This window comes from Cherax quadricarinatus, chromosome 80 (assembly GCF_038502225.1).
Source record: "Cherax quadricarinatus isolate ZL_2023a chromosome 80, ASM3850222v1, whole genome shotgun sequence".
NCBI lineage: Eukaryota > Metazoa > Arthropoda > Malacostraca > Decapoda > Parastacidae > Cherax > Cherax quadricarinatus.
Window position 1 is genome coordinate 1,957,454 of NC_091371.1, and position 16,601 is coordinate 1,974,054.

At 39.6% G+C, this 16,601-nt stretch overlaps 1 protein-coding gene across 5 annotated transcripts in view; it reads left to right on the forward strand.

Moving 5' to 3' along the window:
• The window catches only part of LOC128702286 (protein arginine methyltransferase NDUFAF7, mitochondrial), a 166,449-nt gene extending 150,928 nt beyond the window's left edge, over positions 1 to 15,521 (forward strand). For all 5 annotated transcript variants that reach the window (XM_070102068.1, XM_070102072.1, XM_070102070.1 and 2 more), the window contains one exon: positions 15,275 to 15,521. In XM_070102068.1, coding sequence (XP_069958169.1) covers positions 15,275 to 15,451 — 177 coding nt within the window. In that variant the 3' untranslated portion in view covers positions 15,452 to 15,521. The remainder of the gene's footprint in view (positions 1 to 15,274) is intronic.
• Positions 15,522 to 16,601: the final 1,080 nt, after the last annotated feature.

Sequence of the window (16,601 nt, forward strand, 5' to 3'; positions counted from 1 at the left end):
AATAATAATTGACAAAACAAATGTTACGAAAGGTGAAATTTACGAAGGGCTAGGCTTACGAAACTCAGGGGTCCACTGTGTTGAATTTTCTCTTCATTGAACTTCATATTGTTTAGAGTGGCCCATTTGAAGATTGGTTGATGTCCTTTTGGAGTCTTGCAGTGTCTTCGATGGAGGTCACTGCCATGGCAATCCAGGTGTCATCCGCAAAGGAAGACACAGAGCTATGGCTTACATAGTAGCAAATATAAGCTGAAAATATCAGGCTGGCTGTATCAGGCCTGAAATAGTAATGGCAGGGGTTATGTCAGTCAGTTATATATAGAATGGAGTGAAAAGTGACAACCCTCTTCCTAGCATCCTTTACAAAGAAATAAAATCTTTATTCTTTTATTCTTTCTCTAGGAAAATAATAATAAAACCCCTTTGTGCACTTATTGAGGGAAGGAATTAAATTGTTGGACTGAGCCTGCAAAGCATTTTGGACATAGTTGACTCAGAATAAGTAACCCCCTCTGAGATTCTCCAGTATCTATGAAGAGGCTGTTAACCCTTACAAATATGCATGTTCATTGTCATTGAATAACAGTCAGGCATGTACACTACTCATTGTAGATGTTAGCTGTTAAAATGAGATCACCCGCTAGTGCATTTTTACAGCAGAATGCTGTACAATATCGAAGGTGAAATAAAAGAGCTATTAAAACTACCCACTTGTTGACAGCACAGGCAGAAGCCTTGAGAATGTTAGTAGTCTTAGAGACCTGAGCTTCAGTGAACAAATAAACCAACACTTATGAATGTTCTGCCTTGGCCTGGAAAATATTGATCATCAATAATTTTTGAAAGAACAGAGCTTTCTGTTGATGAATAACTAGAAGAAGTTGACTCATGAAATTGTAATAACCCAATTGTTCTAACAGTCTGGACTAGTGGTGGAGGTAGAGAGGGAAGAATACAGAAGGGCCCGGCTTATAAAGCTGTTTAGGTGCTGCTGTACAGCAAAAATCACTGTAAAGTGAAACATAGCCTTTTTATTTTTTTTCATTTTCAAATTCATATGAAAGCTTTTTAGCATGTTTACATTATCATATACGTATTCTGTGAGCAATAGTGCTAGGCCTAAAAAATTCATGTACAGCCCACACTTTTTTTTTTTTTTCATCAAACCAGCCATATCTCGTCGAAGCAGGGTGACCTAAAACGAAAAATGAAAGTTTCTCTTTTTCTTCTTCTTCTTTCAACAAACCGGCCATATCCCGCTGAGGCGGGGTGGCCCAAAAAGAAAAACTAAAGTTTCTCTTTTTAAATTTAGTAATTTTGCAAGAGAAGGGGTTACTAGCCCCTTGCTCCCAGCATGTTAGTCACCTCTTACAACACTCATGTCTTACGGAGGAAGAATTCTGTTCTACTTTCCCATGGAGATAAGAGGAAATAAACAAGACAAGAACTAGTAAGAAGATAGAAGAAAGCCCAGAGGGATGTGTATATATACATGCTTGTACATGCATGTGTAATGTGTCCTATGTGTAAGTCGAAGTAGCAAGACGTACCTGAAATCTTGTATGCTTATGAGACAGAAAAGACACCGGCAATCCTACCATCATGTAAAACAATTACGTACAGGCTGCCATTTTGCACTCTCTTGGCAGGACGGTAGTACCTCCCTGGGATGGTTGTTGTCTACCAACCTACTACCTAGGACACATTATTTACCTTAAAATATTTTTGTCCTTAGCTTATAGTGGGTGGTGAATATATTTATTGTAGGAAGTCGGAATCAGTGAAGAATGGGTATAATTGAAAGAAAACTGTTGTATTAACAAAACACTGTAAAGTGGAATCCCTCATGTAGTTTTATTTATTTTATTTATTTAGAAATTTTAGCATACAAACAGAGGTACAAAAAATACAGGTAAGAGCAGCATGCCAAAGCCACTTATGTGCATAGCATTATGGGCTGGCTTAAAATTAACTTAAGATTAACTAAGCAATGATGAAATCAGTGATAAGACATTATTGTAAACAGATAACTATAAAATACAAATGAGTATTACAAAGACAGGTCCTATGGTTGCATGCATGACGTGTGCACTTCAGTCCAGATGAAGACAGTCTTGTTGTTTGTGGTTTAGTGGTGCTGGTGGAGGGAGGAGGAAGGGTTACAGGGAGATTATGACAAAATTTTAAATTAACCTTTTTCTCATTTTTTTTTTTGGTATATGCCCATTTGGTTCCTATCTTTTATGTTTTGACATAAACAATTTAAGAACTAGGGAATTTTTTTCCCTATTTTGTTTTGTATTGGAATTATTATTGATTTTTTTTTCTCAATACAGTATTCTTTTATCAGATTCATTCTTTCTTCTTTTTGTACATGACCACTTGGTGCATGTGTGGTAAGCTCCTTTTCATTTTTGGTGAACATTGGTCTAGAAATGCATAATTTGCATGGTCTTAGATTGAATCCTTATGTTTTAATTATGTTAGGTTCTCTGTGTGTGATTTTGCTTGACTCACCCTAAGTCCATTATTTATTATTATAATCAAAAAAAGAAGCGCTAAGCCACAAGGACTATACAGCACCCTAAGTCCATGTTATGCATGTTGCATAAAACGAGGAAGAGCTATACCCTGTTGAAGCTTATTACAAAACACTAGTTTAACATAAAAACACCATTACCTCTACACAGGTTGAGTGTTTTTTCATTAGCCTGTTACTAGTGTTGTAACGTGAGAAAGTTTGGGATTACAAAAATTAACACTAAAATTTATAATCTTTACTTATAGAAATATTTTGCATAAAAATATAACAAGGAGTCTAACTCCTACTCTTATCTTTGGTATAGCTACTTTATACAAAGTCATACACAATATACAATGTCACATAAACAAGCTACTTTATACAAAGTCATACACAATATACAATGTCACATAAACAAGCTACTTTATACAAAGTCATATACAATATACAATGTCACATAAACAAGCTACTTTATACAAAGTCATACACAATATACAATGTCACATAAACAATCAGTGTAGAAGTAAATCATCATGACCCTAAGTGCCCCAGTGTCATATGTCACTGCCATCTTCAGGTGTCTTACGACACTACCAGTCCTAGTGTTAAGACACTCCTTCATGGTGTCCTATGACACCACCTTGTCTCTGCGTTATAACACCCTTCTCTTATGCATCACACAACACCCTGTTCTCCGTGTCACATATGACACCCTTCTCTCTGTGTCACACGGCACCCTTTGCTCCATGTTATAACACTCCTTCACTGTGGTACATCCATGACACTGCCTTGTCCCCATGTTTTAACAGTCTCTTTACGTCCTTTTCACCACGTCATTTGACACTAACTCACCGGGTTACAACACCGACTTTTTTTCTAAGAATGCTTGTGTGTCACCTGTCACCTGACACACTCACCGGATTACCCAACCCTGACTTACCGTGTCCATGTCACCTGACACAACGCTTACCAGGTTACACACAGCCTGGCTTCCCACGTGTCTGTCCTCTGACACACAGACCCACATGTCCCTGAGGTCTGCTACAGAAGCCTAAGTCAGCAGGTGTCCACTCCGTTAGACATTCCGTTGAATACACACAACTGCCAGAAGATGTACACCATGAGGCAGTCTAGTAAACGCTCTCAAAGGCCAATCATCAGCAGATGAGAGTCTGGTGAACACTGTCAATCAGGCTAGCTCAGTAGTGTCCACATTGGATTTGATGACATACCCAGTGGTACTGCAGGCCGGCAGGTTAACTACTTAACCACCAGGTTGGTAGGAGGCTGCAACAAGCTTAAAAACCAGGCAACACTTCTTCAGTTTTAATAATAAAATTACCTAGTGATGGTATGATAGGATCAAGGAATTACTTTGTGGAAATTACAGTATTTTGTCTCACTAACAACAAGACTTATAACACAGATTGTATTTCCATGAATGGGCAGTAGAGTGTATTCTGGAGTCACATTACCACATGGGACATAGAAATAGTCAGTGCTGTACTATGTAATGTACATAGTACAGTGGACCCCCGGTTAACGATATTTTTTCACTCCAGAAGTATGTTCAGGTGCCAGTACTGACCGAATTTGTTCCCATAAGAAATATTGTGAAGTAGATTAGTCCATTTCATACCCCCAAACATACACGTACAAACGCACTTACTTAAATACACTTACATAATTGGTCGCATTCGGAGGTAATCGTTATGCGGGGGTCCACTGTATAAAGATAGCATATTATACTAGTATGTGTGGTTTTGTAGATACAGGAGGGCCCTGCTTTACAATGCTTTGCTTTACGGTGTTTTGCTAACGCAACAGTTTTCAATTATACGCATTCTTTATTTAGACTTTGTACACCACTCATTACAAGCTAAGGACAAATATATTTTAAGGTAAGTAATGTGTATACTGTATATGCATTTTTTAGGCTTAGCTCTATTACTCACTTAATATATGATAGTGTAAACATTTTATCAGGCTTTTATATGCATTTGAGAGTGAAAAAAGGCTATGATTCACTACAGCAATTTTTGCCTTACAGCAGTAGCCTGGAACCTAACCTGCTGTATAAACGAGGCACTCCTGTATGTGTACTTGTATGGCATGTTGCATATGGAACAATTTATGCCAATTATATTAGGTAAGCATGCTAAAAATATGTTGTAGAGGGAGAATAGAGGAAATAAGTGATATGAGCAAATTCACCATTAACTCAAAAAATAGGCAGGATAATTGATTCAGAGGAGGATGCCACTTAACTTTAGGATTTAGACAAGCTCATGTTGTGGCCAGAAAAGTGCCAGATGTAGTTCAATGTAGATAAATGTACAGTCCTGAAGCTGAGGAATGTACATAACTCTAGCACTTATGTAATAAATAATATAGAAGTTTTTTTCCTAACAAGTCGGCCGTCTCCCACCGAGGCAGGGTGACTCAAAAAGAAAGAAAATCCCCCAAAATAAAATACTTTCATCATCATTCAACACTTTCACCTCACTCACACATAATCACTGTTTTTGCAGATGTGCCCAGAATACAACAGTTTAGAAGTATATACAGTGGACCCTCAGCTAACGATATTAATCCATTCCTGAAAGCTCATTGTTAGCTGAAATTATCGTTAGCTGAATTAATTTTCCCCATAAGAAATAATGGAAATCAAATTAATCCGTGCAAGACACCCCAAAGTATGAAAAAAAAAATTTTACCACATGAAATATTAATTTTAATACACATAAACTGACACTTGCCTTTATTGAAGATCTGATGATTGATGGGATGGGAGGAGGGGAGAGTGTGGAAGTTGTTAATGTTTAGAAGGGGAATCCCCTTCCATTAGGACTTGAGGTATCAAGTCCTTTTCTGGGGTTACTTCCCTTCTTCTTTTAATGCCACTAGGACCAGCTTGAGAGTCACTGGACCTCTGTCGCACAACAAATCTGTCTATAGAAGTCTGTACCTCCCGTTCCTTTAAGATTTGCCTAAAATGGGCCACAACATTGTCATTGTAATAGTCACCAGCATGGCTTGCGATAGCTGTGTTAGGGTGATTTTCATCCATAAAGCTTTGCAGTTCAACCCACTTTGCACACATTTCCTTAATCTTTGAAGTAGGCACAATGGATTCCACAACTGGCATAGGCATCTCAGGGTTAGCCCCAAACCCTTCAAAATCTTTCTTAATTTCCATACTAATTCTCACCCTTTTTGTCACAGGGTTGGCACTAGAAGCTTTCTTGGGGCCCATGGTGACTTATTTTGGAGGTACAATCACTAAAAACGCTGTGATAATATGAAATGTTCCGATTGTATGCGTGGATGCGACCGCACTGGCTGTCTTGTAAACACTGGCACCCACAGGACAACTGAGGCGCACTCAGGCCGCAGGTGGACGTGTCTCGAATGAATCGCATTGGGCGAGTTATTTAGCATTAGCTGAGGGAAATTTTTTGTGTTAAAATGTATCGTTAGCTGGATTTAACGTTAGCTGATGCCATCGTTAGCTGAGGGTCCACTGTACGTATAAAAATACACAATATATCTCTCCAAACTGCCACTATCTCAAAACCCCTCCTTTAGAGTGCAGGCATTGTACTTCCCATTTCCATGACTCAAGTCCAGTTATATAAAATAACCGGTTTCCCTAAATCCCTTCACTAAATATTACCCTGCTCACACTCCAACAGCTCATCAGGTCCCAAATACCATTTGTCTCCATTCACTCCTACCTAACACGCTCACGCACGCTTGCTGGAAGTCCAAACCCCTCGCCCACAACACTTCCTCTACCCCCTCTCTCCAACCTTTTTGAGAATGACCCCTACCCCGCCTTCCTTCCCCTACAGATTTATACACTCTCCATGTCATTCTACTTTGATCCAGTCTCTCTAATGACCAAACCACCTCAACAAACCCTCTTCAGCCCTCTGACTAATACTTTTATTAACTCCACACCTTCTCCTAATTTCCACACTCCGAATTTTCTGCATAATATTTACACCACACATTGCCCTTAGACAGGACATCTCCACTGCCTCCAACCGCCTCCTCGCTGCAGCATTTACAACCCAAGCTTCACACCCATATAAGAGTGTTGGTACTACTATACTTTCATACATTCCCTTCTTTGCCTCCATAGATAACATTTTTTGCTTCCACATATACCTCAATGCACCACTCACCTTTTTTCCTTCAATTTTATGATTAACCTCATCCTTCATAAATCCATCTGCTGACACGTCAACTTCCAAATATCTGAAAACGTTTAATTCTTCCATACTCCTCCTCCCCAATTTGATATCAAATTTTTCTTTATCTAAATCATTTGATACTCTCATCACCTTACTCTTTTCTATGTTCACTTTCAACTTTCTACCTTTACACACACTCCCAAATTCGTCCACTAACCTTTGCAATTTTTCTTTAGAATCTCCCATAAGCACAGTATTATCAGCAGAAAGTAGCAGTGCCACTTCCCATTTTGTATTTAATTCCCCATAATTTAATCCCACCACTCTCCCGAACACCCTAGGATTTACTTCTTTTACAACCCCATCTATAAATATATTAAACAACAATGGTGACATTACACATCCCTGTCTAAGACCTACTTTTACCGGGAAGTAGTCTCCCTCTCTTCTACACACCCTAACCTGAGCCTCACTATCCTCATAAAAACTCTTTACAGCATTTAGTAACTTACCACCTATTCCATATACTACTTGCAACATCTGCCACATTGCTTCCCTATCCACTCTATCACATGCCTTTTCTAAATCCATAAATGCAATAAAAACTTCCCTACCTTTATCTAAATACTGTTCACATATATGCTTTAATGTAAACACTTGATCTACACATCCCCTACCCACTCTAAAACCTCCTTGCTCATCTGCAATTCTACATTCTGTCTTACCTCTAATTCTTTCAATAATAACCCTACCGTACACTTTTCCTGGTATAATCAGTAAACTTATTCCTCTATTATTTTTACAATCTCTCTTGTCCCCCTTCCCTTTATGTAAATTGACTATACATGCTCTCTGCCAATCCCTAGGTACCTTCTCCTCTTTCATACATTTATTAAACAAGAATACCAACCATTCCAACACTGTCCCCCCCTGCTTTTAACATTTTTGTCATGATCCCGTCAGTTCCAGCTGCTTTACTCCCTTTCATTCTACGTAATGCCTCACGCACCTCCCCCACACTCACATCCTGCTCTTCTTCACTCCTAAAAGATGGTTTCCCCCCCAGTCAGTGCATGAAATTACCGCCTCCCTTTCTTCGTCGACATTTAAAAGTTCCTCAAAATCTTCTCGTCATCTACCCAAAACCTCCATCTCCCCATCTACTAACCCCCCTAATCTGTTTTTAACTGACAGATCCATTTGTTCCTTAGGCTTTCTTAACTTGTTTAACTCACTCCAAAATTTTTTCTTATTTTCATTAAAATTTCTTGACAGTGCCTCTCCCACTCTATCATCTGCTCTCCTTTTGCACTCTCTCACCACTCTCTTCACCTTTCTTTTACTCTCCATATACTCTGCTCTTCTTATAACACTTCTGCTTTGTAAATACCTCTCATAAGATATCTTTTTCTCTTTTATCACACCCTTTACTTCATCATTCTACCAATCACTCCTCTTTCCTCCTGCACCCACCCTCCTATAACCACAAACTTCTGCCCCACGTTCTAATACTGCATTTTTAAAACTATTCCAACCCTCTTGAACCCCCCTATTACTTATACCTGCATCAGCCCACGTTTCTGCCAATAGTTGCTTATATTTCACCCAAACTACCTCCTCCCTTAGTTTATACACTTTCACCTCCCTCTTACTTCTTGTTGCCATTTTCCTCTTAGCCCATCTACCTCTTACTCTAAATGTAGCTACAACTAGATAATGATCCGATATATCAGTTGCCCCTCTATAAACGTGTACATCCTGGAGCCTACCCATCAACCTTTTATCCACCAATACATAATCTAACAAACTACTTTCATTACATGCTACATCATACCTTGTATATTTATTTATCCTCTTCTTCATAAAATATGTATTACTTATTACCAAACCTCTTTCTACACATATGTCAATTAAAGGCTCCCCATTTTCATTTACCCCTGGCACCCCAAATTTACCTACTACTCCCTCCACAACATTTTTTCCCACTTTAGCATTAAAATCCCCAGCTACAAGTACTCTCACACTTGGTTCAAAACTCCCCACGCATTCACTCAACATTTCCCAAAATCTCTCTCTCCTCTAAACTTCTCTCTTCCCCAGGTGCATATATGCTTACCATAACCCACTTTTCACATCCAACCTTTATTTTACTCCACATAATCCTTGAATTAATACATTTATAGTCCCTCTTTTTCTGCCATAGCTTATCCTTCATCATTATTGCTACTCCTTCTTTAGCTCTAACTCTATTAGAAACCCCTGACCTAATCCCATTTATTCCTGTCCACTGAAACTCACCCACCCCCTTCAGCTTTGTTTCACTTAACCCTTAAATGGTCCAAACGTATATATACGTTTTTTCAACATCTGAAAGTGTGTAAAAAAATGTAGATCTTCTTTTTTGTTTTGCATTTGAAAACCTGTAAAAAAAACTTTTATCTACATTATTTTTTTGTTATATTTGAAAATATGTAAAAAAAAAGTAGATCTACTTTTGTAGCACTATGAATTTGAACGTCGATCTGTTTGGACCGTTTAAGGGTTAAAGCCAGGACATCCAGCTTCTTCTCATTCATAACATCCACAATCATCTCTTTCTTATCATTCACACAACATCCACACACATTCAGACTTCCCACTTTGACAATTTTCTTCTTATTCTTTTTAGTAATTATTGCAGGAAAAGGGGTTACTAGCCCATTGTTCCCGGCATTTTAGTTGACTTTTACAACACGCATGGCTTACGAAGGAAAGATTCTTATTCCACTTCCCTATGGATATAAAAGGAAAAGTACAGTGGACCCCCGGTTCGCGATACTAATCTGTTCCTGAGAGCTCATCGTAAACCAAAAATATCGGAAAGCGAATCAATTTTCCCCATAAGAAATAATGGAAATCAAATTAATCCGTGCAATACACCCAAAAGTATAAAAAAAAAACTTTTACCACATGAAATATTAAGTTTAATGCAATAGAATAGTAATTACAATAGCAACAATAACAATAAATAACAATAAATAACGAAAGAATAATTGACACTTACCTTTAATGAAGATCTGGTGATGATTGATGGGATAGGAGGAGGGGAGAGTGTGGATGGTGTTAGCATTTTGAAAGGGAATCTCCCTCCATTAGGACTTGAGGTAGCAAGAGAGATGCTTGAGAGATGCTATCTCCTGCTATCTGTTTTTCATTTATCCACACCAATAACAGTCTCTCAACATTTTCTAACACTTGCGGTCGCTGTTTCGTAATCACAGTTGCACCTTTTGCAAGAACAGCTTCCTTGATTGCCGTTTTCTTGCTCACTATAGTAGAGATGGTTGATTGGGGTTTACTATACAACCTGACCAGCTCCGACACACGCACTCCACTTTCGTACTTTGCAATTATCTCTTAATTCATTTCAACAGTCATTAGCACCCTTGATCTCGAAGGGTTGGCACTGGGAGCTTTCTTGGGGCCCATGGTGACTTATTTTGCAAAAACAGGCACCAAAAACAGTGATAATATGGATAACATGGAATGTACCGAATGTATCCTTAGATGCGCGCACACTGGCTGGCTTGTAAACACTGGCACACACAGGGCAGTTCAGGCCACACATGGACACGTCTCGTACGAACCACATCGCATACCGGGTTTTGTATCAGGAAGCTAGGCAAATTTTCTGCAATATAATGCATCGGTTACCGGATTTATCAGATACCGATAGCATCGCGAACCGGGGGTCCACTGTAATTAGAACAAGAACTAAGATAAAATCAAAGAAAACTCAGATGAGTGTGTATAAATAAATGTGTAGTGTAAGCAGAAGTAGCAAGACGTATCTGTAATCTTGCATATTTATGAGACAGACAAAAGACGCCAGCAATCCTACCATCATGTAAAACAATTACAGGCTTTCGTTTTACACTCACTTGGCAGAACGGTAGTACCTCCCTGGGTGGTTGCTGTCTACCAACCTACTACCATACAAAATGTGAAAGGAAGTTAGTTATGGTAAGCAGGAACCTGAAACCAAGACAGCAGTGCTTAAGCTTAAGTAATAAGGCAAACAGATTACTGGGATTTATATGAAGAAAGAAAAGCAACGAGGGTCTAGAGGTTATACGACAGCTCTCCATGAGTAAGGCCTCACTTAGATTATGCAGCTCATTTCTGGTTTTCATATTACAAAATTGATATAAATTTGTTAGAGAACATTCAGAGAAGAATGACAAAATTCATTCATTGCACTGCATTCTCTTGTAAGACGTAGAATGAGGGGAGACATGATTGAAGCGTATAAGTGGAGGACAGACATAAATAAAAGAGATATAAGTAAGGTTCTGAGGATATTCCTCCAAGGAAGAACTCAAAATAATGGATTCAAATTGGATAAGTTTAGATTTAGAATGGGAAAGTACCAGTTTGGAAATAGAGAAGTCGATGAGTGGAAGTTTGACTAATGGGTTATTGAGGCTTCTAAAATTTTGGGCTGCTTCAAATATAGGTTAGATAAATACATGAGTGAGAGGGGTTTGACTTGAGTGGTTGAAGGTTCTGACCTGAGTGTCGGTAAGATGGGGAAGGAAGAAGGATGGGTTAGGATGGAAACATGGGAAAGGGTTGGGATGGTGTAGGAGGAGGGATAATAAAGGTGAGTGGCCCATCCACTCTGGGCAAGTTGTGCAGACATACTGCAGGCATTTGTGTCGATGCGTGAGTGCTGCTGGGAACAGCTGTGTGCTGTGGGAGGCAGGCAGGAGATGGCAGGAAGGGCAGAGATGGCAGCTTGGAAGGCAGGCAGGAGGCAGCAGGAAGGATAGAGATGGCAGCTAAATCAGGGTCGATTGGAGAAATACCCCAACTTTAGCTAAATAGCAAAGTGCTGGGGAACTTCTGCTTGACAATGGATAAACATTGAGAGATTGGTTATATAACCGAGCCATTGGAGAGACCGCTGAACTTCGTTCTGGTGAGGTGCAGTGCTTTGAATGGTGTTGTGGGGTCTGATCCAGGGTTGGCAAGGAAGTAGAGTAGTACTTCATCCAAGGGAATTGGTGGTTCTTCATCACAGGAGTATTTGATAGTCCCATCTCGGAGTCGTTGTTCCAGTTCTTGGACAAACATTACGTTCTTATAAGGTTTTGTGGTGTAGAGTTTGATACCAGGCATACAGTAGTAGTCTGACTTGGTCTCAGAGGCAGGAGAGGTCAGTGATTGGTCGGTTGAGGCGGTGGAGGGCAAGGATGATGGTGGTCTCATTGGTGGGATTTGGTGGCGTCTCAGTGGCCTGTGATTGGCCCATTTCCTCGGCGGAGGGAGGTGGTGGAGATGGTGGAGCTGTGGAGATCGTTATGGTGCTGCTAGTGGATTTTATGATGTCTGACAAAGGTGGAGAGTCAGGGAATGTGAATCCTGGCATATTGTTAAATTTGAAGAGTTCATTGATGGTGGTGTTGAATGATCCAGGTGCAGCTACATTGTGTACATGAGCATACATGATTCAGTAGAGGATTTTAGTGGAGTCGCCTTCAGAAGGTGGAGGGGATGGAGTACTAGAGGAAGACGCAGATTGGGTGGCTTTGAGAATCTTGGAAGTACAGTTGACCCCCGAGTTTCGTCAGCATCAACTTTCATGAAATCCGACTTTCAGCAAGGTTTTTCGGCAGAATTTAGCCTCGCAGTTTGTGATTGGACTCGTGATTCAGTGACCCCTCCGGTACGTGTCTGCCCGTCACCACGCACACAAAGCCAGTCTCTCGCACCATTCACACTCAGTGTGCCATTGTTTATCAGCACATGACCATCACCCCACAGGTTCATACAATACATTTCATAATAATCCATTGATTTTTGTGCTTGCAACTGCTAAATAAGTCACCAGGGGCCCAAGGAAAGCTAGTGCAAGCCCTTTGGTAAAGAAAGCGAGGAACACGATCAAATTCAAGAAGGAAATCATTGAAAAATATGAGAGCGGAGTGCGTGTTACAGAACTTGCCAGGATGTATGGCAAACCCCATTCAACCATCACTTCGATCGTGGCAAAGGGAAAGGAAATAAAGTGTGTTGTTGTTGCAAAAGGGGTAGATATGCTGACAAAAAAGAGATCGCAAATCCTCGAAGTGGAAAGGTTATTGTTGGTGTGGATTACCCAAAAACAGTTAGCAGGAGATAGTATTATGCAGTCGATAATATGTGAAAAGGCAAGGCAGTTGCATGACGATCTCATAAAGAAAATGCCTGCAACGAGTGGTGATGCTTGTGATTTTAAGGCCAGCAAAGGTTGGTTTGAGAGATTTAAGAAGCGTAGTGGCATTCACAGTGTGATAAGGCATGGTGAGGGTGCCAGCTCTGACAAAAAAGCAGCTGAGAAGTTTGTACTGGAGTTTAAGGAGTGCGTAGACACTGGAGAATTCAAACCCCAACAAGTGTTTAATTGTGACGAAACAGGCCACTTTTGGAAGAAAATGCCAAAGAGGACCTACATCACGCAGGAGGAAACGGCACTCCCAAGTAATGCTAGTGGGGATTGCAAAGTGAAGCCTTTACTGGTGTATCACTCTGAAAATCCCAGAGTGTTCAAGGAAAACAGTGTCGCCAAGAGTAATTAGTGTGTGATGTGGAAGGCTAACAATAAGGCATGGGTCACAAAGGGAATTTTTCTAGACTGGTTTAATGCAAAGTGGACTGAAGTGCAAACATTTATGGATGAACTTCACCCTGACAAAGCTGTTGCAGGCTGTATTGGTAACATGTACAATGACAGTGTTGTGTCCCACTTCAGACAAATCTTAAAGAAACGCCAGAAACAGAGCTCTCTGGACAGATATTTTGTGCGACAGTGGTCCAGTGACTCTCAAGTTGTTCCCTGTGTCTTTAAAAAACAAAGAAAGGAAGTAACCCCAGATAAGGACTTGGTACCTGAAGTCCTAATGGAAGGAGATTCTCCTTCCAAACAATAGTGTACACTTTCCTCCTATCCCCTCCTCCCATCTTCCATCCACCCAGAAGTCTTCAGTAATGGTAAGTCTAATATTAATATTTCATATATGTATGTACTTGATTTCTCATTGTCTTCAGTATGTAAATCTTTTTTTAATTTAAAAAAAAAAAAAATTATTTTAACATTTTTGGGTGTCTGGAACAGATTAATTTTATTTCCATTATTTCTTATGGGGAAAATGGTTTCGTCATTCGGCAGACTCTCTGGAACGGATTAATCACGAAACTCGGGGGTCCACTGTATCTACTTGGAGCTTGGTTGTAGGAGCATGTGTTGTAGTTTGATCAGTGGTTGTGTTATGTTGTTCAGTTTGTTTCTTGAATGCTTCACGCCTTGTTGGACACTTGGCAGCAAAGGTATGGTGGTCATTCTTGCAGTTCAGGCATTTGGGTGGAGTGGTGGTAGTACATGACTTGAATTCATGTCCTTTGCCGCAGGCAGAGCAGAGCTTCTTGTCCTTGGTGGGACAATCTTTAGTGGTGTGCAGGTATGAGTAACAGTTATAACACTGTGGAATATGACTGAGTTTCTCTGCTTCAATGTAGGCTGGATTGATGTGAAAATAGTGAATAGCCAGTCCCTCTGCAAGAGCTCTGGCTGCCATGTTGACATCACTGAAGGTGACCATCAGCATGGAGGAAGCGTTTGGTATCTTAGTGATATGTTCTAACTTGGTCCAAGTGTTCTGTTTTTCTGTGGATGATTTGATTGCTGCGATATCTTGAGCAGTGATGAGCTTGTCCAGCCACTTGAAAAACAGTTTTCTTTTCCCTCAAAGCTGGGGAAGTCATGACTTGAAATCCTCACTGTTGGAGAGTGGTGGTAGCATCAGTGGTGGTTAGTCTCTCAGCCTTGATGTTGTCAGAACAGACTAATACGAAAGCTTCTTTTAGCAAGAGAATCCCATTACGCTTGACTCGCAGAATGCCACTAATGGCAGCTGCCATTAGTGGCATTGACTGTCATTGACTGTCCCACTTGCTGGTTTAATCTTCACCCTGTTCGAGAAATGCATCATGAGTGATGTAGACTAAAGGTTCCCCTCCCCAACGGGGATCGAAGGGATACATCTTGTGAGAAAATCGAGTCAAGAAAATAAAAATCAAGAAAACCGGATTTGAGTGGGAATTACACAACATGAGTTAATATGGTTATCAAAGCTTATTCCTTGGGTAGCATTGAAAATAGGTTGTCCGAATACATACTTTTGTTAATGAGTTTGGGTTTCAGAAGGAGCTGCCTAGTATTGACCAGTAGGCCTACTGCTATGTTCCTCATTTCTTATGTTCTTATGAAAGAATACTTAAACCTTGAAATAGCATCAAATTCAAACAATGGGGAAAAATGCAGGCATCAGGGATATTGGAGCTCTGAAGCTTGAGTTACCATACTTTGTTATGGGACTCTGAGCCTAACTTGCAGCTGTAGAAGGCAATATCTACACTTTCCCACAAACACGAAGCAATAAGAAATTGATTTGTTCGCTAACCTGGATTTTGTCCATGGTGGCCGAGTTCCTTTTATTTAATTATTTATTAAAATAATTTTGCATTTTTTCAGAATTTGATGAAACACTGTCATCTTGATGAGCAGAAATCTCTCATCTCTGGGTTTAAAATGTTGACAGACCCTCTGAAGATGGGAACTAGATTCAAGTTTCTTGCATTTTTTCCTGCAGCAGTTAAGGATTTCCTTAAAAAACATCCTCCTGCTGGATTTTACAGGTACGAGGATTAATGACAATATTTCCAAATAAAATTGGTGTAGTATTTTGTGAAATGTAAATAAACACTGTATGAAGATATTACATTTGTTTTTCACTTCAGTTTCATAAAACATTCAAGAATGTTGTTCTTGAAATATTAATCTAGTAAGGTACATGAGCCTGTGTATACCAGTAATGAGCTCCTAAAAATATCTGTATGGATAACTACCAACAAATTCAGTCTTAACGACTTCACTGGCTGTGTTGTAGTACTATGGCTTTGGTCATAGGCTGTGCCATTGTAGTATGACACGAGCTCAGCTCACTCAGATAAGCTGTAAGCATAAAATTTGGGCCATATATGAGAGAATGGGTCTATGCAATTAGTGTGTGCCATATGAAAAAAAATCCTGCAGCATGCAGTGCATAATGAGAAATAATTGAGACCGTGTTTTTGGTTTAACCCTTTCACTGTCGGTGTTGTATTAGTATGGCTTACAAGCTAATGTTGGTGCCGTATTAATATGCCTTCATATCAAGCGGGAGAAAGCTGGTAGAGCTACATGTGAGAGAATGGGTCTGAGTGGTCAGTGTTCATAGTATAAAAGAAATCCTGCAGCACACAGTGCATAATGAGAAAAAAAAACTCCGACTGTGTTTTTGGTTTAAAATGCTTACTTTGAGGTTTATTTTCGTATGGTATTTATGGTTGTTTTCTTGTTTTCTTGGTCTCATTGGATAGAAGGAAGATATATTGCAGAAATAAAGATGATTTTGATTGGTTTCACGATGAAAAGTACCTTGAAATTGAGCTCAAAGTAACAGAAATGTTTGTTTTTTTTCCACTGTTCAAGAGTAAACAATACGTGTCCAACTGGCCAGTCTAATACACAGTCACGAGTGGGTTGACATTATTTATACAATTATTGCAACAAAGCAGTAGTCTGCATAACAGTAAATCTATTTTTTTGTGACTAAAAATTCAAAATGGAAAGCAAGAGCAATATTAGAGGGGCTTGGAGATATGACTGATGAACAGAGAAAATGTTATTTTAGTGCCAGGAATGTCTGCATTGTTTATTCTGGACCCTATTTTGAAATTGGCATCTTTCGAAATTTGTGTGAAATTGCCAATTTCTGACCACTTTATTGGGTAGTTGAAACCAGTAAATGGGCAGTTTC